Source organism: Platalea leucorodia (genome assembly GCF_965183815.1).
Source record: "Platalea leucorodia genome assembly, chromosome: 9".
Classification (NCBI taxonomy): Eukaryota; Metazoa; Chordata; class Aves; order Pelecaniformes; family Threskiornithidae; genus Platalea; species Platalea leucorodia.
This window is the reverse complement of record NC_138831.1, coordinates 1029030-1053334: the sequence shown is the minus strand read 5'-3', so window position 1 is coordinate 1053334 and position 24305 is coordinate 1029030. Positions and strand designations below refer to the sequence as shown.

General features: G+C 36.2%; 1 protein-coding gene across 1 annotated transcript in view; it reads left to right on the top strand.

Moving 5' to 3' along the window:
* The window catches only part of ERC2 (ELKS/RAB6-interacting/CAST family member 2), a gene marked incomplete at both ends in the record, with an annotated part of 442749 nt that overhangs the window by 351622 nt on the left and 66822 nt on the right, over positions 1-24305 (top strand). Inside the window, one exon of the mRNA XM_082322574.1 lies at positions 14873-15007. Within this exon, the coding sequence (XP_082178700.1) occupies positions 14873-15007 (135 nt within the window). The remainder of the gene's footprint in view (positions 1-14872; positions 15008-24305) is intronic.

The window sequence follows — 24305 nt, the reverse complement described above, 5'->3', positions numbered from 1 at the left end:
GACATTTACTCTGATACATTTGTATCCTAGAGGAAGTCCCATTCTTGATTTGCACATCAAATAATGCATCTCCTGAACATGAAAAATGCTGTTGTATCTGTTCTGTGTTGCTACAAAATTGCAACTATTACAGGTGCATCAATTTTAGGAGATTTCTTCATCAAATGTAAAAATATTTTCTACTGTGTTTCAGAAGAAAGTTGTTTTACTCCACTTATTTTTCTGTCTTCCTTTTACAATTCCTGTGCTACTTCTGGTGTTCTCCAAATCTTGTTGAGAAGTGTTCTCTTCAGAACCAGACTTTCATTTCACCATTGTATTACACCTGCAAAACAGAAGGGCAGTTGTTGCAGTGTAAAGCAGCAGTTAATACGGATTATGTCTTAAATGATGTAGACAAGCTATTGGGAAATCATTTGTAATTATTTTAGAGTGCTAACTGAAGTTAGAAATTTGCTTGAACATAATTTCACCTTGCCTGGAAATCTACATGCGCTGTTGTAGATGTCAGCAAAGCTCATATAGAAGCAAAGCCCTAGAGTTTCTTTAGATAATCTTTTTATATTTTCCTCGTTATACTCATTATATCATGCGGTGATGCTGCAATTGAGCTTCTAATTGCATCTGCTCTCCCTATGTCCTGCATACCTCCCAAGAGCATCTTGTTTTTCAAAGACTTGTCCTTTTAGTAAAGAAGCAATAATTTGAAATTAGCCTTCAGTGAGGATGAGCTTTACCATTTGAAATAGAAAATATTGTTTCAATCAAGTTTTATTTTGTGGTCTTTATAGACAGGTGAATCACTTTGGCCAAATAAGCTGTTGTGAAACTTCTAACCCTCGTGCTCATCATCATATATCTTACAGTCAGATTTGCTTTTGGCTTTTGTTTGCAGTTTGGGGAGTTTCTTCCTATCTCAGAAACTTTCTGAGTCTGTTTCTGCTGCTGTCTCAGTGGCGTCCTAGACTTTGTCATGTAGTTGATAAACTCCAATTCCGTATTTCTGGCAGTTTCAAATCATGCTGTACTATGGATCATTGCAATGGATAATACCTAAAAAAGCGCAACATTATACTCCAAGCCTAGGATGCCAGTTTGCTATTGCTATTGAAGTGGTGGCTTCAGTGTCTGAGGTAGGATTGTTGTAGGTTGGGAAGTCCTCTGCTGATATGAAAAAGTAAGTAGAAAGGGCTTTTTTTGAGAGCGCTACAAAGGCTGTTTCTTGAGAGAGAGAGAGAGAGAAGGAGAGGTACGTATGTGAATTCATCAGAATCCAAGATTTCTGGTTGTATGCATGAAATGCCCAGGAATATCCTCTTTGAGGTGTAAGAGGGAAATCACTATCTTCCTCTGGAAAACCCTGTTGATGAAAGTAAATTTCCTGGAGTCAGAATCTTTTTTCATACAAAAAATGTGAATACTCCTCCTTAATATTTCCATGGGCAGGAGAGGGCCAACTACTGCTCTTTCACCTAGCTCTGATGAGGCCAATGAGGGTCGCAATTTAAGGGAAGAGGTTGTGGAGTTTTCATGGATATACTTCGTAACATTTATAGGTGCTTACCTAGTTGGCACATCAAAATGTTTGCAAACTCATCTGCTGCTACTCAGAATGCTGTACAAGAGCTGCGGTGGCTCCCACCATGTGAGGTCATTGTAGGCACCAAAAGCCTGTTTCGTATTTAAAGAGATAGGGCACAGTATGTAGTAGATGTCTTAAAGGTTCAAGAGGTCAATTCTATTAAACTCAGTGGAGTAACCCAAAGTATTGAGGTTACTCATAGAGTTTCATTGTTATTGGATTAAGGCCAGAAAAACAGATTCTATCACTGTGCTGTAATGTATCACAGACTTGCACTGAGATTGAATTGCCTAACTGCAAATGTGGCTGCTTTTACCACAGACTTACACTGTGAAAAACTTTTTTAATCACTCTGGTAGACTCCTGAAGCATCCTGCTGTATTTTGTGTTTCAAATGGAAGCTTCTTGGCTCTCCATAAGCTTCCGTAGGGTTGCTTCAGAAGAATATTAACGTTGTGCTACAGGCAATGAGAATGAAAAATCCCTGAGAGGAAGAAAAGTACCAAGAGCTTTTCAATACCTAGGAGTAACAGGCTATTGTCTAAACAGGTACCGTTCTGGCAGAGATAAAACAAATGCAGTGTACTACCTGCTTAGGCGTGAATATTCACCTTAGTGTATCCGTATCATAAGCTTGATGTTATGTCTTTTATTTTTAATGTGGTTTGTCTTACAACAGTGAAGTCAGTTATTACCACTTTGGAGGCAAAGTATTTACTTTCCAAATGCCCTGCCCCCCCAAACTCAAAAAGACACCTGCATCCTTTTCTTTTTAATTAATTATTTTTTAGTCATGAAATGTCAGTGTTTTCCACATTGACAAATGTACTGATTTTCATTGCTCAACAGTGCCTGCAGACTGGCAAAGGACATCCCAATAGTAATCTAAACTAAAATGGAATTAAACCAGAAATAGAATATGTTCAAAAAAGAAAGTTTAAAAAAGTTTCAATTGTGAGTTTCATGGTTTTTTTCTCTTTTTAAATAGTTCATGACTTAAATAATGCTCCTAGCACCAAATATGCAGTTGAATGCCTTCCTCCAGTTTTTCTGTTCTAATTTTTCTGGCCTTTGGGAATGTCAAACAGATTGTAAAATCAATGTCTTGGTAGTTTGAAGTAATTTGTCACAATTCTTTACACTGAAAAAGAAGCATCGTAAAGAAATGTATTCCTTTGTAAGGGAATGAGAATGTGTGCCATTTATTTCAAATATGAAGCTACAGATGTACTTATATTAAAGACCAAAATATTATTTATGTGAATGAGTTGAGCAGTCTTTTTATGGATTGTGACTGTGTGAGTTTAAGAAAAGCTCCTGTTATTTCTAAGCTGGAAGAAAAACATTGGTTTTATCTTAAGTGCTGGCTTACTTTTACAGGTTTTTTCACATTATATTTTGATAACCCAGGAAAATTATTTGTATCACAGTGTATCCACCTGTAAAGTTAGTAGTAATAATGCTGACCTCTGTATTACAAACGCCTTCCCGTAAGAAACGAGCATATTTAATTGTAATGATTTAAATAGAATTTAGCAGCTGCAATCTGTCAGTTAAATATTTGTTGTTTAGTGGTTTAAATAAATGGGAAGCATAGTATTGCACTCCCAGCAAAACAGAACCACTGGAGTTGTTTTGACTCATACACTAAATGCTGTATTTTGAGAGCCATAACACTTTGTAGTAGGCTTAAAGAACTTTTCAGAAATACAGTATTAAACAAGATCACCACGAGGGCTTGGCTGAGTGATTACATAATATTTATAATCACCCTGGCCAAGATTTCTTTTGAGAATTCTGAGACAGCTATTTTTAGAGAAATTTGTGTAGTGATGCAATCCTTCATGAAATAATTAGCTCAAAGTCTGTTTTTAGAACATCTCAAGAGATTTTGGTAAGAGCAGAAGACACTGCTATGTTACTGATTCATTCTGAACTTGGATACTGTGAGAAAATTTCCCAGTTGCCTCTTTTCACTTTTGGGATACAGAGCCAAAAATGTAAGTGGAGTTGGCCAAAATGCAAGGTCTTCTAACTCCTTGAGAGCATTTTATTTTTCTTCTCAAAACATGAAATTAGAAACCTTTCCAGTGTTTTCAAGACTGCAGGTGTACAGAATACTCTGGCCAGAGGCAAAGCTGGTGTTTGGCAGTCTTCTCTAGTCTATTCCTTCACTACTCTATATTTCATCACATGAACATATTGCTAATGAAAGAAAAAGGGTGAGAAGCGATCAAGGAATGTTAAAAATCTGTGTAACCACAGTTTCTCAGCAAATTAACCGCTAGCAATATTTTCTGCTGCGTGCAATACATAGAAGTATTTCTTACTAATTAACATACAAATATTTCAAAGACCTCTTGCAGCAGCAAAGGAATAAAATGGAATTGAAGGCAGCATGTTGTATTACATATACTGTGCTAGTTAAGTACATCAGAAATAGTGCTAATGTGATACTATGGTGGTGACATCAAGCACTCAAGAATAACAAAATACCCCAAGTTATATTTTCCCTGTTAGATTAATTCAGCTGTATTGCACTGTGTATTTTATGATATTGAAAGTGTTTACATTACCGTATAAGAAAAAGAATAGGATTAGAAGTTGTTGTGATTGTGATTATTCTGGCAGCCCAAAACATTCTTCTGCAACACTGTGCATTCATTAATCGCATTTAAGCCCTCTGAAGTTTAACAAGTGTGGGAACAAAAAAGTCTTGCGATGCTTCCTTACGGTGTCTGTAGACGTTACCATCTGTACACCTTGTGATCAGCAGCGCTCTCCTGGTATCGTGTTGGTTCCTAATCATTATCGCTTCTGTTTCTGATATTGTCAGACTAAGTTAATGTTTCTGATTTCCTTGGATTTTACGGGTGGCAATATTATAGGAACACAGAATACTACATCATCATCGTCATCATCATTATCATTATTTACACAGATATGCTTCAGAGAGAGATTTATTGTACTGTTGAGTCTAAATGTTACTGCACAGTCAATAGTATCCATGTTCTGAAGCCATTCACTTGGGCGCTGCAGACGTATTTGACCACTGTGCTATTTTTTTTTTCCTTTTCTGTTTATACTGTTTACTATCACTCATAATATTTGTTTTGCTCAAGCTTTAAGCACCTAACTTTGAACAAAGGAGTAATCTGAGACCCTTAAGTTTTAGGAGTTTTATTTTCGTTGCAGTTATGCTACACAAGCTCTTTGTTTTATTTTGCGCAGGTAAGAATAGATGTTCTAATAACTTCATATATTGAACTCCTATATGAAGAAAATCAGTCTTGTTATTTTTTCCTTAAAAATTTTCAGGCAATGTAGCAAAATGACTATTAATCTCTGATTTTAAATGTGTCTGTTCAGATCCCATTGACATCACTACAAGCAGCCCATGCATTCAATGGCCTTAAATTCATTTACCATCTTAAACGTCCTTGTAGTTTATACTTTTCTATTAATGAGTAATATCCTAAAGCAATATTTCTGCATTTCTTAATATTGGGCTTTATTATCTTCATTTGTAATCTGGATTTTGAATCTGTATTTTTGAATCTGAATCTGTAATTCTCAATTTTACCAAGTACAAGCAGCTTAGATACAAACCCAATGCAGACAGATTAGTGTAGGGGTGAAACAACAGAGCACGACTTCTCCCTGTAGCTTAACACAGCAGGCTGCATATGGCACAAGGTAAGAAAGAGAATGTGTGTGTGTAGCTAGAGCCTTTGCTTGATCAAATTAATTGATTCAGAAGAAATGTTCTGTGTTGGAAAAATACTGAAAATGTTGGCAGTGCTCACATAACACTTTTCACGTACTCTCAGTAAGATTTGGCAATTTATATTATAAAAGTCAAAGGACTCAAATCATAGCTGGATATGGCATCACTTTTTCCTCCTTATGCTCTCAGGAATCCAAATTCTTTCAGATGGTATATTTACACAAACATTTTCCAATGAGAGGGGCTTCTTTTGCCTTGTAGCCTGTAGCAGTCAGGCCCTGAAGGCATCACAGGCCTGGTACATCAGTCCTTTCCTCCTTTGTAGTTGGTGATCTCCTTTAAAATCTGTTTCTGTTTGTTCAGAGTTTTTTCATTGTAGAAAAATTTATGTTCTATCTTAAGCATGGCCATGTCTAATGGCACCCTTTTTCACTGGTGATAATCTCATTGTGAACTTACACTAGAACCTCTGAATAGCTATAGCTCTCAGGATGGACTTTGTTTGGACAAACGGTTTAACTCCACTGAGACTGAAAATCTTAAATGGAGAACATAGGTAATGCAGATATAAAATAATGTATAGATGAACTCTGGAACTTTTATAATTTTTGATCTGGCTGGCTCGATTTTTGAAAATGGGTATTAAGTATCTCAGATAAGAATAGTGAGTATCTCCATTATATAAATGGGTGAACTCCCAAGCCAAAAAGTTCTTGTGTGGTTTTTTTTTTTTTTTTTTTTTGTTTTCTCCACGAGACATTTTTGAAACATGTCCTTAAGTTCTACTAGGAAGTACCCCATGATGATAAAGCTAAATATACTTTAACACGATCTGAAGTACAGTGCTAAGTAGCCAGTTATTAAAAAAAAATTGGAAAACTTGGGTGTCAAATTTTCATGCACCTGTGATGGTGGATAAAACTTAACATTTCTACAATCTAGCATCCAACAACAGTTAGTTATAGGTAAGGTGTCTCTATAAAGCATAGCAAGACAGTTTTGTGATGTTATCTCCGGTTCGGTCCATGTTCCAGTATACCATCCAAGTGTTGAAATGTATGTTTTTATTTATCAGTTTTTATTGCATTTCAGTGGAAGAAATGTGGTAAGTTCAACTTAGGCTATATTTTGTGTATGATACCAGTGAGAGAGCTGGGCTTGGTAATGAAATTGCAAAAACTACAGCTGAAATGAACTATTCAGACATTAAAGATGCTGAAAGACAAGCAGTGCTGCTAACCAGAGAGTTGCAGTTTCAAAGGTCTTGTTAAGCTGCTGAAGTTTCTGATTCATGTCTGGTTTTAAATAATTATTATGGTGAAGTATCTTTTTAATGAGTTATTTCCTGTTGTAAAAAAAAAAAAAGAAAAAAAAAGAAAAAAGAAAAAAAAGAAAAAAAAAACAGAGAACCTTACCTTCTTATGTTGCTTGCCTGCATTTAGCAGGACTGGGCCTGAGATGTGCTCAGGCAGCTACTGTTTCAGAGCTTTAATTATGCGTTTTAACCCACTTCTTTGTGTCTATGTTCTTACATACTTCTATGTAATTACCAAGTTTAGTAGTAGGACTCAGACAAATACTTTTAGCATGACTTTAGCCTATACATTACTGAGTATGCTGTATTATTACAAGATATTTCCTGCGCTTCAAGCCATAATTTTAATTCACAGAACTTAAAAAGACTTCAAAAACACAAACTCTAAATGCAGCGACCACAACTAAAAAGTCAGATGGACCGTGTTCAAATCAACGTAGCTTTGTTCAATCCCAAGTGTCAGGAAAGTTGAAATTTGGCCTTAGATAGGTGTCTGCTTGGCACTTGGAACTGCTGCCTGTCTCGGTCTGCCGAGTGTCTAACACCCCAGCTGGTGGTGGTGAGACCATTATCCTTCAGCTCGGGAAGGGGGGGACTTACTGCGAGCTCTGACTTCTCTCAGGATAAGTCAGTCGCCTTTTGTAATCGTGCAAAGCAGCAGGTGTAATGGTTGTTAATATCAGTTAAATAGTACTCCAATTAAAAAAGAACTGAAATATATGTAACGCTTTTACGCGCGTATTCAACACTAAATTATCAGATCCGAGTCTTTGAAAAGATCTACGTGGGAAGCTGCTTTCCATTGCTGCACAGGATTATCTAATTGACCAGCAATTGCTTTTGTATTACACCTGGGAGGAAGGCTGGATTTCATGAAAACTAGGAAAATAGTCGGTACTGTTTCTTAGACCCTATCCTCTGTCCCGTGAAACTGGGGAGGGCAGACGGGGCCTGAAGAGCAAGCGTTCTCGGTACCTGTGTGTTACAAATGATAAGGATTGTAAGATTTTAACGTCAAACATCACATGAATTAAGTTTAATATATAACTAGGTATAGATGGGAAAAAGAAAAAATTATATGCTCTCTTAGCATAAAAACTTTACTGTGTTCTTTACTTCATATGCAACAGTCGTATCATTAATGAGGTAAAAAAAATAAAAAGCGTTAAATGAGGAGTAGCCAAACTTTTCTCCAGTAAGCTATCACGCGCACTTTTAGCCTGCATGCATCCTGTCTCTCACACTTCCCAAGACAAGTCATACGCTATAACAGGAAAGGAGAAACACGCTTATTAGCCCATTTGGAATTTTAACAGGGAAAAAATTAATTGTGTTCTTCAATGGAGGCAGGAAGCAAAGCAGCAAAACCCATGTTAAAATACAGTTAAGAGTAGGAATATAAGAATAGATTACATTACAGCGATGTTATAAAAAGAAAATGCATAATTAAAGCACTCAGTAAAACATAACTCTACCCCATACTGATGCATTCCAACAACCATACGGTTACGATTATGATAGTTATTTAGCATCTGGAGTTCCTGGTTAGTTACCATACTGTAATGGTTTTTGTTATCTTTTGGTTACTGATGAGTGCTTGCAAACTTACAGTCTTCGTAACTTACGGTTTTTTCCTACTGGATTTTTCTTGGTGTCTAAAAACTCACTGCATAAGCAACAAAAAAGCCTGAATTGAATATTATCATATATTACTAATGATTGAAGACAAGAGTATAATTTATTTTGGAAGTAATTAGCATTATGTTGCTAGTATTATGCTGCTAGAAAGTGTCCTGAATAATTGGCATAAAGTAATACAAGCTCTGGAATACTTCGAAGTACATTGAAGAATATCGAAGTCCACTTCTGCCATGCAGCTCTAGTATTGGCAAAAGATCCTCCAAAGGAATGGCCAGTTAACAGATACTTCGGCTTGTGGAAAAATGACACAAGTCCTTCTGTCAAAACCATAGCTGATGGATATATTCTAACAGTTTGTCTCATTTAATCAGGCGCTGATTCAAGAAGTGTTCTAGGATTAAAAAGAATTGAGAGCAGTCTCAAGGTTAGGCTCTTTAACAATAGCAGCCTTGGGATTATTGTTTTTGCTTCAGCTAGATAATTGGTGAACCAGTGCTCAAAAATCTCTAGATATATCAAGAAGATTAAGCAAAAAAGGCTCAACTGAAACTTTGCAATGGAATCTCTCTTAAATCTCTTTTCTAGATGGCAAGTTAAGCTCACTGTTTGGCTTATTGTCAAATCACTTATGCGGGATGCATGTATCTCTAGTAAGCTTGAGATGCTCAAAGAGGGTGGAACTGTATGGCAGTGACGTTGAACATGTTTTTTAGAGACTCCAAGATTGGAACTTGAACTTGTTATTTTTGCTCTCAGAAAAATATTTAATGATGATTAGACAACACGAGGGAAACTTGCTGAAGAGTTTAAAAAAAAAAAAAAAAAAAAGGCAGTGAACTTGATCAAGTTCTAGAAATACAAGCTTTACACAGCGTTTAATTATTTGCAGTGTAGCCTGTGATGACTTCTTTGGTCTACAAAGTCACCATAAGGGTTACTTAGAAACACAGCAATCTGTGTTGCCTTCTGAAATGCCTTTTGTAGCTACTTTTCAAGACTTGTCTTCCTCTGTTAGACAAGCATAACGGTCTACATTGTGGAATATTTTGTGTTTTTTAATGAACCAATATATGCTGTTTTTGTGAAGTCTTCAGTTTGTGCAAACTGTTATAGTCCTTTAACAGATTGTGAATCGTGAATGTAATTTGGTGAACTTTTAGGACGTTTGAGGCCAAATACAGCATTTGTTGTCCAATATTTAATTAACTGTAACTTATCAAATAACAAATCAGCTATAAATTGTGTTCTATGGCAGTTAGCATCTTTTGTGTTAAGCAACAGTAGAAATGACAAATTCTTCACTTGTCTTCAGACGATAACAGTTTTCAAAGAATGTGTAAAAATATTGTTCTGACATGAAAACTGATTTTATTTGGAGAGAGTAAGCACAGAGCTGGCTTAATTAGCAAACATTTTGTTAACCCTCAGCTAATGGAATTCAGGCCTGAAGGACTGGATTCACACTGGAAAACCAATTGCAGTTGCACGTGCTTTCATTAAATCCAGGTTAATTCCACTAAGTTTGTGCAACTTCCGGATAAACTTGGTGAACTACATAGTCTTAAGCAGATGATTTTTTAGATCCTTACCTTCCGGATTTCAAAGTTAAAAAAAGATTTTATTTGTGTTTCCTAAAATTATTGTCTTAGGGAAAAAAAGCTCAGATTAAATCATTCATTAGTAAAAATCAGGAAGACTAGAACTAACTGTCTGCCACATGAAGATCTTAAAGTGCTTTGTGGAAATAGTAGCATGTTTCTTTTCAAATAGTGAGATTGCAGGAAACAGAGGTTCTGTGTCATTGACGACAACAAGAGGCCATTGCAGAATCAAAGCTAGAATGTGGGTCTCCAGATTTTAAATTCCATGCTTTAATAATGAGACCACAGGGTATCTCCAGGACAGCTTGTAGGCCTTATATCTGCCTCCCTCCCGTATTATATAGGGAAAAATCCTACCCTGTTGCAAGTGAATACTCTAGAAATGTTTCGAATTCCATTTAGTGAAGAGAGATGGAGAAGAAAATACAAAGGGAAGTAATAGCTATTGAAAGGTATTACACCTATATCCCAGAGCAACAAATCTTACTATTTTTCCTCATTTGAACCTCATTCATGAGAGTTCTGTTGTTAACTTGATCCAGATGACAGATCAAAGCATAGTTCCCTATTGCCACCTTGCTAAAATATTTTTTAAAAGACAGTTTTAATATTACAGTTTTACAGTTACAGATTGCTGTTAAGCTATTTAGTCTGTTACCAGTCAATCAAAGACTTTCATTTCACTTCAGTAGATCCTTACTTAAACTCAACAGAATTTTAAGAGGACAAAAAATATCTGTCAGTTTTCTTACAGTGCTAGATCATAAATTCTTTGGTAAGTGGGTTAAAAATTCAGTTACACATACCATTCATGACCTTGACAGCTTGGCAAATAGTGATATTGAATGATCAAAGACAACAGTTTCAAGCCCTAAGGGTTAATATACCTGTGCACCTAGATTTAAGCTGCTTTTAATTCCTCTATCATTCCTTTATTTCAAAATGGATGTAGTATTTGTTGAATGTAGTCAATAAATTTAAAGCAAAAAAATCTGAGGAAACTGTTTAGGCTAAAACTAACAAGGCTATCCATGGTCTGTAGGAGATGCAGTTAATTAATTGTTGCATTTTACAAGTTAGCCTTATTTTTTCTTTCCTGGTATAAATCCAAATTAAAAACTGCTCCTTCTCAGGTGTGGGCCTGGTGTTCACCAGGCATTTTCAAAAAGAATTGTTGGTATGATAATTTTGTTGTCAGAGCTGTGGCTATGTAAATTTTGAGAAACCCCGTTTTCAGGAAAGCCATATCAATAATACTAGTTTTGAGAGGAAAATGTGAATAAAATTTTGAACTATAAAATATAGCTATTTCAGATATGGAGTAACTCATGCAGAGTAACATGTGATGCAAATTAGATATGGCACGGTTTAAATGCGTGTACAGTCATCACTCTGATTTCCATGAATTGTACATTCCAAGACCGAGTTTCCCGATCATCCGGAAAAGTCATGTTGAATAATCTGTTGTGCTTTCAAAAGTAATACAAGAAAAGGTCTTGGATGTTCTTGAATAGGAAATTTTCAAGTATGCTGAAGGTGTTGCAGGAAATGCTGGCATTGCCAAGTCTGTAGGTGGTATTTTTCCCTCGCAGTCAGTACTGAAGCAGTGTCCTAATGTGTTGATGTGGATTTACCATCTGTCTGATAAACCAACGTCCTAAAATGCATAGCCTTTCTGTGTGTTCGCGTATGTGCTTGTATGTAAGTGTAGGGGGGTGAAGCCCTGGGGTCCTGAATGAATTCCAGTGTGGTTAATTAATTTCTTCCTCAAATAAAAATATACCTGGCATTTCAAAGCCTACTAAAGATTAAAAGAGTTAGCAAGGGAAGCAGACAGAAGTAATGTTACTGATTTTTGTTTAGAAGGACCTGAAAAGGATTGTATCGTTCCTCTGGATGGCTTTACTTCTGTTCCTCCTCCAGAAATCCTCCTCTTCATCCTCCTCAAAAGTCCCGCTTTTAAAACCTTGAAATCATACCATGTTTTGTACTGCCTAAGTCAAAGCTAAGCATACCTGTAAAATACAGTTCGGTGTGGAAGTATAGCACTCTGGCAGTAGCTAAAGCAAAGACAAACAGAACCTCAAAATCATACTAGTTATTGTTGTGAAGAGCTAACAAATAAAACCAAAAAGCTTTTAAAAATAATATTTTGCAAAATATTTAGCATCATTTTAAGAAATTAATGACTGTCACAAGTCACGTAAAAGTTTGGATGGTTTGATGGAGCACTTGAGTGGAAAAGAAATTCTCATTTCACATTTCTTATATATTTTGCTTCCAGAACAGGCACGCTAGAGGAAGCCTACTACAGCATTAACATTTCTTTGTGCACATTTTACTGCAATCTGGCATCCAAAAGGAAGAAACATTAGAAGTGGTTTATTTATATTTCAGCACCAAATTAGAAAGATGACATCATTCATTTACAGTTCTTATCCCATGACATGTCTAATCCCCAACACCTCATTACAGGGGACACTTTTAGGATTGCATATATCATCTTGTTTAACTTTTGCATTCTTTTATGTATTACAGTTGAAAGGTAGGAAATTTAAGGCTGTTCATTGATAAGAAAATAAACTAATAAAATGTTAGGAGCTTCCCCAAAGAGGCAGAATATTACAGTGTTTACAGTAAGTGGGTTATTATTTGTCTATTAGTTCTCCATCTTTTCCACTCTTTTGTTCAAAAGGCCTTCCTCTCTGAATCTAAAGACAAACAGACCAACTATGATGATTCAGATTGAGTTGATCTTTTGGCAAAATCGGTAGAAATTCATAGTGGAAATTCATTGTCACGGATGCACTACCGCACTCATACAGCTGTATGCTTCCATCTTCTTATCCAGGAGGGAGAAAATTAAATGGTTCCAACTGTGCAGAAAATAGTGTTAAAAAATGTGAAATGATACCATACAGCGCCAGCGCAATTCCTGTTCAAAGGAGCCACAACTTGACCTGTGGAGGGCATTTATTCTGTAACACACTGAGAAGATGCACTTTTAGTGCTATAGAGGTGCTCAGAAAAGAGACTGACAGTGGCTAAAGCGTATGCACATCTGATCTGTCGTTGTTCCTCTCTTCTAATTGGGGATGCCTTAAGGTTTTGGGTGGGTTGGTTGGTTGTTTTCACTTCAACTGAGTACAGGTCCTCTCCTGTAAAATAGCTGTCTATGATCCTTCTAGTGGACATCATGTGGAGTGCTTGAGAAGCACTGTGACATTAAAAAACAATGAATTGCTAAAAAGACACATCAGGATTTCCTGTGATCCTTGTGGTTCATAGTTTTCCCTGCATTAGATTTTGTTATGCTTCAAATATTGTGTAATATGAATATTTAGTTTGCTTTTTTCCCAAATCTCTTTTCTACTTTAGCAAAAAGACATAAAATTTGGGGAATTTAATAGCAATCTCTGAGTTTTTACGTTTTCCATTAAAATATACTTACCAGTGAAATTTTCCTAGTGGAGATTTTGATATGGGATTGTTCTCGCAGGAAAACCAATTTACAACAGTCCTGGAAGTAAATTTACCACATGCTAGCTATGGGACACTAGCTATCTCATGGGCGCTTCGAATTGGAAGTCAGTTAGACCTCTTAATATAGGAACATAACCGAACAAATGAGTGGTGTGTAAATTCATCTGTTCAAGTTGCTCTTTTAGAACTCATTAGTTTGGGCAAAGTCCTGGGGTAATGTGTTCAGCCAGCGTCCTCACTGAAGTTAGCATGAATCCTGCTGCCTTGGAGCATGGGTAGAACTAAACTGTGGCTTTTTGCAATTGATTTCAGTCTCTTATCTTAACCATTCGCCAAAAGTGTCTACGTGCAAAGTAGACTTGTTTGTGCTTAACCACCTGAAATGATGTCCACATAGAGAACTGGCACAACATAGATAATCCTCCTTCAAGAACAACCTTTCTCCTGTAGGGTTCAGGTGAGATTTTTGAAGGTGACATTAAGCGTAAGACTATCTTTCCTTCAGTCATCTGCATGATATTAATCGTATATGTCTCTAATTGATTCTTCAAATTTTGGAAGAAGTCTTTGAGAGTTGACAGTATTTTCTTCTGGGTTTTGTTAGTGCAAAAATAAGTAAAACTTGATTATGGGTTAACAAGTCTGCCTCAGGTAGCCTTCAGTCCTACTAACAGGAAAAAGTAAGTGCTGTATCCACTGGTATTGGGCAATTGGTAGTAAGGTATTTTTGGTATTATGAGCAAGGTTTGAATTATTCCAGTCTATGTATTTCATGGTATGGAATAATTGTAATGGTGATAAAGAGCAGCAATGTATCTTGTTATCTCATGGTGACATAGATTTTATTATCTGTCCACGGCAGTAGCTGAAGTGTTGATCTTTTTTTCAAGATCTATATCTAAGACTTACTTCCATTCAGTAACATGTGTCAAGTTCCATAACCATTCATTTCCCTAAGTGCCTCTGCCTGTATCAGTTAGTTTTCAGATTCTTCTAACTTACTGTTTAGCAGGGTGATCCTGGTGTACAATTAAAATCATTAAGCCAAAATAGAGCTTTTAGCATAACTATTCATGATTGTTGTTGACATGCCTCAGCAGCTAACTGTAAATATTTGAAGTACACTTAATATTCCTTCAAGTGAGATTTTACAAGTTAATTGGCAAGACATAATAATAGACTGGAAAAAATAGGAAACTGTTCAAATATAGTGCATTTAGAAAAGCTGAATGTCTTTGTTGACAGCCTTCAAACACAATATCCTTGATCATATCCTTTTCTGACTTCTTTGTGCAATTCTACTCGTGAAAACTGAGACAGAAGATGTGTTCACATACTTAGTTATCTTTTTCTGTTTGTTTCCTTTTCTTTGTGAGCCAGCAGTCCAAAAGTCTATTGTTAGATCCTTACAGCTACCAAAAAAAAAAAAAAAAAAAGTGCTAAGAAGAGCTAAGATCTTCCTAAAACACTGTTAGAGTACTATATTCCAGCATGTAATAGAATTGTCTCACTTTACATCTTAGACACAAAACAGAATGAAACTGATGGCAGATAACTACGATGATGACCATCACCACTACCACCATCATCACCACCACCATCATCATCGATCTCCTGGGAGGCCACAACACTCCAACCACAGACCCTCTCCAGATCAGGTAGGTCACCTCTTTTTTTCATCTTCAGTTTTATAATTTTACTATTTTGATATTTCGAGATAAAATAAATATTGCAAAGAAATAATAAGCAAGTGACGTGTTCTTTGACCTGAAACTAATAGCTCTGGTATTTATTTCCATCCCTGAAACAATTTAAACATTTTGGCTTTTTGTCTGGCATCTTATATTTTTCTTCCCTGTCTTTCTTTAGAAGTTTTGCAGCTATTTTCAGCATTTCATAAGTCAACTTTTTCAGTAGAAAATTCGTGAAAAAGCTCCTACTTAGTGATTGCTAGTGATTACCAGTGATTTCAGATGTATGCACTTTTTGGAATAATTTTTTGTTTATTTAAAGTAAATGGATTAATCATTAGCATTGAAAAACCTGTGCAGCAGTTCCCCTTGGCAACTTGTAAACCAATGGTTCTAAACTGTTTTTGAAAGTATCTTTCTGTCGAAGTTTTCAAATAGCAGATATAGCTTAAAATCAATAGTGATGCATTTTTAACTAGGCAAGATAAACCAAATTCCAGAGATGTTTTCGTTTAAAAATGCTTAGTAATTCAGTATTATTCTTCTTAGAAGATTATCCTTCTTAGAGTCCTGTGTTTCAGAAAGGGCAAATAACTGTCCTAACAACATGGTCTTCTAGAGTATGTTAACTGAGCATGCTAGCATTGAACCATTTCTCCTCCACCCAGGGTGAAAAAACATCCATAAGCCCAACACGGTTTTGATTTTGTACATTTCAATATTTGTTTACAAATAAATACAATTTTTAAACTAAAATAATTTTTAACTCACTTTATTGATAATTTTTTAGAATATTAATGATATGAAAGATAAGTGAAAACTGAATACAAAATGATTAAAACCAGTTTACTGTCACATAGTTTTAAATTAGTATTTACACTTATATGTTTGGAATTAGGAGGTCATGATGTTCTGTGGTTTATTAGCATTCCAACATTTTGTCTTTTGGAATACTTTAATGTGTTTTTTCAGATAACGTTGCTGTCAATAGGCAGAAATTTGTTAGTGTCCAGTGTGCAAGCTCAGTACTTCTGGTTCACAGACAGCTGGGTGAAGCAGACACCTTGACCGAAAAGTTTATTGTTTTGGTGTGTTTGAAACGGATGTTTCCAAACACAAAATGCTGCACCTTTTATTTCTGGAAAGCTTAAAGGCCAGATCCACCTAAAATAAAGCATCTGCTTTAATTTTACAGTTATAATATTGAAAATAATGCTGCAGTATTACTATAGCTATTAGTAACAATGTTATAGGTATTAGTTATAGCTAGTTATCATAATGTTATAGTATTGAAAATAATAAATTCTTTAATTCGTTATGTAATTATATGAAATATACATTATATTTGTATATATGCACACCAAAATAGTATTCCAAATTCTAGTGACAACTTTATCTCATCCTTGAAATACCCTTCTGCCAGCGAACATGGTTTTGTAATTGTTTTCTGAGATGTCTGGGTCTGATACTGTTAAAAATTTGCTATGGTAAAAAATAGTGTGTGTGTGTGTGTGTACATGCATGCATGTATGTCTATATGTGTATGTGTGTGTGAAATGCTACACCACAAGAAATACAAATGAAAGAAGCTAGGCTGTAGTAGATGAAATTTCGAGAAACAAACTTCTATTTTGAAATCAAAATACCAACGTAAGCCCTGCTGCCAGCATGCCGTGTGTTTCCAGCTGATACTGGGTGCCGCTATTCCGTTTCACATGAATACGCTTAATAAGTGGGGAGCTTCTCAGCTATGGATGGAGTCTGGCGTGAAGATGACTTTCAGCTATTAAGATAGAATTCTTTTCACTGTAGGACTCTTTAGCCTACTGCAATAAGTGAGAGTTGGAAACAGTAGGAGTTTTAGTAGGAACACAGTCCCAGCAGGACAGTGGGAAAAGTTACCCGTATGTGTATTTATCTGGAGTAGGAAAAACAGTCTATAGAAGCAAGTAACTCTTTTTCACGTAGAGAACCCTGGGGAAAAATAAAATGTTGCTTTTCTGTGAAGAGTCATTGTCTGATACTAAATTAGTTTGTAAGTTCATAATGTCTGTGTAGAAACAAAAGGGAAGAACATTGGTGAAGTTATCACGGGGGGGTTTGATAGACTACTTAATCGGGAATAGGAGACAGAGACAAATGACGCTTTTTTTAGAATGGCCAATAGAGTTGTACTAAAGAGAGGAAGCAGTAAGTATGAGAAAACTCAATTTCTTGGATACCAAAAAAAAAACCCAAAACAAAACAAAACAAAAAAAACACACAAAAAAAACCAAAAAACAAAAAACCCAAAGCCTGAACAACAGAACACAGAATCCTTCGAGTTCTTGGAACATGTTAAGAACAACTTTTTCTTTCAGAAAGTAGAGAAGGGTATTAAGGACTCCCTGTCTTCATTGTTGTTCTGTTTTGGATTAACAGAGATAAGTTGGCTGAGTTTATAAAAGAAGGCAAAATTGTCTGAAAATGACCATGAAATAAAGGTTTTGGCTTTGTGCAAGGAATAGAATGAGAAAAACAGAATGAAGGCAAGAGATGTAAAACAACAGGTAACAGCCACCTCTGTGTTACTGAAACCCAGACACTGGTTTCAACTAATTCAAGAAACCTGAACCTGTAAAGAAAATTTGAGGGCCAAGACAATGTAGGAGAGCTAACGTTTAGTGACGAAGATGCTTTTCAATGCACAATAACAGGTTATTCAGGGAAGAGAATGGATAAGAAGCATAGTGTAAGTCTGTATAAAAACATATTAAAGAACTTAAAAAAAATTAAGAAATCATGTGACTTATGGAAATGGGTACATGATTAAAGACCGAGCGCATAAAATACTAGCTGTTTTACTAGAATTTACTAGTACTGGTATTCTCAGTTTTACTCTGAACTATTTATGATTATATTCAACAACACTCATGTAGGATATAGGAGATCCTTGGAGGCTCGAGGAAGGCAAACACTGTTCTCATCTTTTCAAGTAAAATGTATGGGGATTTATGAATAACTTTATTTTAGGTCCTGGAAAGTTATGGAATAAATTATTAATCAGTGAATCAATAGAAAGCCAGTAGTCTTTTTACTGTTCATTTTGAGTAGCTTGATGTCTGTATCGGACTGTGTGACGGTATCCGTCTATCCATCTCGGTGTATATCAGATCTCTTTATACTTGCTTCGCCCTTATCCTCTTTTCCTAATCATCGACTGGTGGTTCCTATCCTAGACCAGATAAACTATTTTTACATCACATTCTTGAAGATATGAGATTGTTTACCACTATGTAGTCACTTTATTCTTGCACTCTTTCCTAGGTGACAGTTTTGGGCCACTCTCCAAAACAGAATGCGGGTCTAGATGGCTGTTACATAGCATACCCATCCTATATTTAGTCTGCCTGTATTTGTCAAGGACAAATTATGTCAAGCAAATCTAATTTCCTTTGATAGGGTAACTGGCTTTGAAGAAAGTGGTAACTGTGACATACTTTGAATTCATAAGGCCTTTAACACTGTCCCACCATATATTTGTAATACACAAATAAATATATTAATTTTAATGTAATTAACATGTAATGTAAAATGCATTACAATAATAAAAGCTGTAACTATAAATAGTACTATTTTAATTTAATTAATTATGAAATCACCATGAGATGGGTGTGCAACTGACAGAAATAACATGCTCCAGACAAATTTTCTGTTACTCATTGTCAAACAGGAGGGACATTTACAGCAGAGTTTCAAAGAGATCTGTCCTTTATCTGCTTCTGTGGAAGAATTTTTTAGAAATTATTTTAGTGATGGAATAGAAAAAAACATGAATATTGTTGCTAATGAACCAAGCTGCAAGAAGCTGCAGGCATAGTAGGTAGCAGTCAGACTGCTCAATAAGCGGCTCCAGTCTCAATAAACGGGAGAGAAGGTCTAGAATAAGTAATGTGAAATTCAGTAAAGACAAGTCCATTTACAAGAGCGAAGTCACGTGTACTGATGAGGCAATAGCATGGAAAAAGGATCCTGGATTGCACATAATATACGGCAACAATGGAATACCATTGCAATGAAGTTGGATCTATTTCTGGGATGGACGTAATACTGGAAAAGAAGCAGGAAGCAATTATTCTGTGCTTTTGAGCACTGGTGAGACCTCATCTGAAAAAGCTGTATACAGTTTTGATCACCATGCTTTAAGAAAGATAGACAAATTGGAAAGGGACAAAAGGAGAGCAACAAGAATGATAGGAGTTTTAGAGAACATGACCTATGAGGAAGGCTTAAAGAACTGGGTTTGTTTAGTCTAGAAAGTACTAAAGGGGAGACATAAGTCTTGTAATACATAAAATGTTGTTGTAAAGAAGACGATGATCAATTGTATTCCAGTGCCCACTGGAGAAAGAGTAGGAGTGGTAAATTTAATTTATACCAAGAATAACTAGGTTAGTTATTAAAAAAAGGAAACTTTTTCACTATGAGTCTAATGACTCTGTAAGTGTTCAGTTCAGGTATTGACGTTTTGTTTTAATGATCATGTTTTTGTTATAACTGTTACTTGATACCATATCCTGCTATGGGCAGCATGTGGCAGCATAGTTCTAGAAGTAGTAAATGATAGGATCTCTGACTTCTCTTGAAGGCACTAATTGGGCACCTTTTTTCAGATGTAATGGATGTGTTTAGGTCTTCTGGCTGCTGCTAGGGAGCAAAGCCAAGTTTCCAACCACTTCTTGCCTTTATCCCCTCTTTTTTTGCTCTTCTGTTTAGGGAGAGGTATAGGTTGGCAACTTTTTTTGCCTTTGTCTGGACCGAAACTCTGGGGAAGATGTAAGAAAACTTCACAAGCAGTAGTAAGACTCTAACTCTCCTCTGCCCATACACATGGTCACGTTACAGTGAGTCATGATGTGTTCCCTAGTTTTGCTGGTGCACCTGATTTTTACTTGATATAAATAAATTTCTGGGGATTGAGTGCTGCCATGTCAATACCATTGCAATATTAACCATTTTTACTAGTCTTTAAAAAATCTTGGAATAAAAGATAATTTTGCAGCTTTGCACTAAAAATTTAAATTTATTCTCTTGAGTTTTGGCTGGAGAGTTGGCAATCTTTCTTAAATTCCACCTGGAAACATTTTGGCAGTCAGTGTGTATCCTGGAGTGTGGGTGTAACACTCCTAGCATGAAAATGAGCTTAATAAGCATTCTACTAGCTTCAGTTTCCAAGAAGTTGTAGTGCGTCGCCCCTTGTAGAGTGCATTACAGTAACCTAATCTGGATCGTTGCATCCAAGACCTATCTGGAACAAAAAAACCCATGGCTAAATAAATTTGAACTTCCAGATCTAGAAGCTGTCCTGCCCCATAGCATAGACTTCATCACAAAGCCTACTGTCCAGCTCCCCATCTCTCTCATTTCTCACCTCTACATACTTACTGTTTTTCCTTAAAAACTTTTTCTCTTGGCCTCAGTTGCCTACGTCGTCTTTCAGTTTTCTTCCTTGTGTTGAACGTGTTTGAAAGAAGTGCCTGTTTGTGTCACAGAAGTGACTCTGGGCTCTTGAAGCAAGTTGCTGTTACTGTTGAAAGTTGATAGGAATCAGCACATCTGTATTCCCTGCCACAGCTGCCTTACTGTACTGCAGTCCTTTTGTCATTTTTTTCTTCTAGTATCGTAGCAGGCCTGTAAGTTACTAACCAACAGGGAATTCCGTCTCGCTAACCACAAGACTGGGCAAATTGAGACATCTCATTCCCTTTGGTTTTCTAATCTCAGAAGCCTTGCTGCCCCTGTTTGTATCCTGTTCTGAGTTTCAGGCTCTAGTCACCCATATTCACTTACTATTAATTTCCGTGGGCATTTTACATTCCTTGCTGTCTCTGAAACAGTCCTCAACTTACTGGCACATATGACAGATCTCTAACTCTAGGATGGTCTCCATATAACAAATAGCATTCTCTTGCTGTCACCCAGAACTTGTTCAAGTCCATGAGATCTTTGCGATGTGGTTGAAAGGTCCTAAGTTCAAGTTGCTGCTTATAGACTATATGGTAAAAAAACTGTACTTGATTATTTAAATTAAAAGCAGCATCTGTACATAAAAAAAGGGACTTAAAAGAAGTTGTGTAGGTAACCTATGACATGTATGTGCCTAGGGTATACTTTTTTTAAAGTTAGTTTGATGGCATTCTTAATAGGAAGTTATGCTATTTGAGAGGGCGTATGGAAGAACTTGATTCTTCATCCACACGGTGGAAGACTGAAGGTATAACATCCAAAGAATTTTCATACTTCAGGACTTTGTTGCCAATCCTGATGATTATGAGAACTATCAAATCTTACTTCCCATAATACCAGAGATTTTTAGACATAAAATGTAAGGTGTTTCTCATCGCATAAGTTTCCTGAATTCCCAAGCTGTAGTTGAATCAAAGTTGAATACTTTACTCCATGGTCACCAAGGCTACAAATATATTTTAATTTTGTTTTATGATGAGAGATGATATTCTCCTAAAAAAGAATCTGATTTTAAGAAAAATATGAATATCATAGGGCGTGCCATAAGGCTGTAGGAGCTGGCTGCTTTCCAAAAAGTTGGCTCTATTCTTGGAAGCTGTAGCTGAGGATGGAATGCCACGTGGTGGTGTAAGCGTGTAGCGTGTCCTTCTACATGTTTTAATCCAGTCTGCCTATGTAGAGATTTTGTTCCTATTTAAAACATTTTTGATGGCCCTTCTACAAAGTGGTGGTGTTTAGAAGTAATTTGTCACAAACTTACCATCGAGCTTTCCATTACTCCGAAATCTCAGCGAAGAGGCCTAAAGGGTGGTTCAAGGTTTCTGAACTATCCTCTTATCAAAAGGGGAAGTCCTCCTTCTTAGGACAGTGATGGGGCAGTGTGTATCTATGAAGCTTCCCTTACTGCCACTCTGCAGTCAGAAAGCAGCTTCTAAAGAACTGTCTGATAGCTGTCTTAGTATTAAAGACATGTCGTTTTAAAAAGATTTTTAAAAGTATGCTGGTAAACTCATTCATTTGAGAAAAGAAATCACGTGCAATGATGCACGAAACTTGGCAACAATCTGACTGTTGCGGAGTAGAAGTATGCCACTAACAACTAACGTTTTGAAGATGACCATGTGCTTTCAAAAAAAGTGTTTATTGATTTGTAAAGTGGTGACTGGTCTTGGCAACAGGTCTTTGTTCATCATCAGCTGGAACTGCTAAATATCCTTGGAGCTGCTGAAAGACGATATGTGAAAAACTCTGAACAGGTCAGATGGGATTTTGTTTGAGGTGGATGACTTTGAAATCAGAGCCCCAGGACAGTCAAACAGCGATTATTATTTTAGTGTCTGGATCCTGATCTGCAAATCACTGTATTGATCCATATATAATTTTAGGGGAAAGGAGTGCATGCTACTTTGTGTGTTTTGGCAGCCCTGGGTGTTAGCACAATGCCTTATATTCTGTGGCTATGTTGGAAAATTGCCAACCTCAGACTCCTGAATAGGCCTCAGGAATATTGAAACTGGGATTTGTCTTTAAAAAAAAACCCACAAAACCAAACAACACTAAACCAAACAAAACTTAAAAGGAGGACAAACATAAAACAAAACAGATTATTTGAGCTTATTCAAATAACCGTGGTTATTTGGAAAGTGTAAAATTCTTCAAATTTCTTTAGGCTGTGAGTAGAAAGTTCAATCTGAGCAGAAGTTTAGTATCTGGAAGACTGAAATACCGTATTTGGGAGTTTTCTGCAACATTAAAACTTTGTCTTTTGGTTGTTCAGGAAAAAAAACAAAACCAAGGGAAAAACCCAGAGCACCAGTGACATTTTAATATGTATAAAAGAAATGATATGCTATAGCTGTTTGCTGCAGTAAGTTGGAATTGTTGGCTCCCTCCCTGACCCAGATTTTGTTTAATATTCTGTGTGTTTCTTTATCCTGTATGTTTACACATTGTATTTGGGCAGGTGTGAGCTTGCTCTTGTCTGTTCCCTAAATGTGTGTGAACTTGTTCTGCTGGTGCCTCAAGCTGCAAGGGAGCACGCAATTGCATTAGCGCAGTGCTGAGCCTGCACTAAGCTCATCGGAGTCACATGGATTTATTTAATTTAGGAATTTGGGCAGGGCAAGGTTTGCTTGTCGGTACATTCAGTATAAACAATCCCAGGCATATCCACTGTAAATAACCAGTATTGTCCCGGATTAATTAGTGTTTTGAGATCTCAGGAGTGCAGTGCAAATTAGGCATATAAATGCTTTCACATTTGTAAGTATTTCCTCTAATTTTTTGATCTTTGCTACACGTATTCTCCCTCCAGAAGAAAGAACTTGTGATTCATATCACACATTGTTCAGACCTGTTAAACTGAATGCAATAAAATCCTATTTGTATCATGGTCACCATTAAAAAGTCAATTTTCCGATTAAATTGTATAGCTATATTGTTTACTATAAAACGGTACTGAATGGCAAATACTTCTCTTCTAATGAGGGTGTAATTTCTGTCTAAGCATTTCCCTAAAGTCAGTAAGTGCTATCATATGCTTATTTCAGTAGAGACAGAGAATGTCTCCTGCCTCTGACATCTAGCCAGGTATTTCTATCTACTTTACCCTAAAACTGAAATTGTCTTCCACAGAGGCTTGCCCAGAGTTTGGGGATAACATGATGGGTTTCAAACCTAAATTTCATTGTAGGTTACATTGTACTTGTGAAGGAACAAAAGAAGGAGCCTTGAAATTTGGAAGAGTGTGCTCTGCTCTGAGTTTATCTTTCAGGGTACTCTAGTTCTTGATTTTGGTGTACTGCTGTTTTACGAGCATCATGCTCTACTCAAGGTTTCTCATTTAAGTAAGAGCCAATAGAAGTTGGTAATATTTGTTAATGCTTTTGTTATCCCTGCCTCTTAATTGTAATTATATTGTAGCCAGATAATTTTTCGTATACCTTTTAATTATATCAAATTTGTAATTCGATTAAGAGACCAGCTAAACTGGAGCTGTGTTAAAAGTAAGAAGTAGAAAATAGGTTTTGCTGTCTATGATACATATCCAGGAGATGGATTTTGTATATTGAAAAGTTATACCTCTCCTTTGCTTACAGAAATGAATTTATTTTATGTTTTGAGGTTTAATGAATGTGATATAAATGTATACATACTGCTCAGTGTGTATATTTATATATATCTATATTTATATGTTAGCTTTGCAGTCTTTCCCACATATGGAAGAATTTTTTGAGATCATGTTTAGCTATAGAAACCT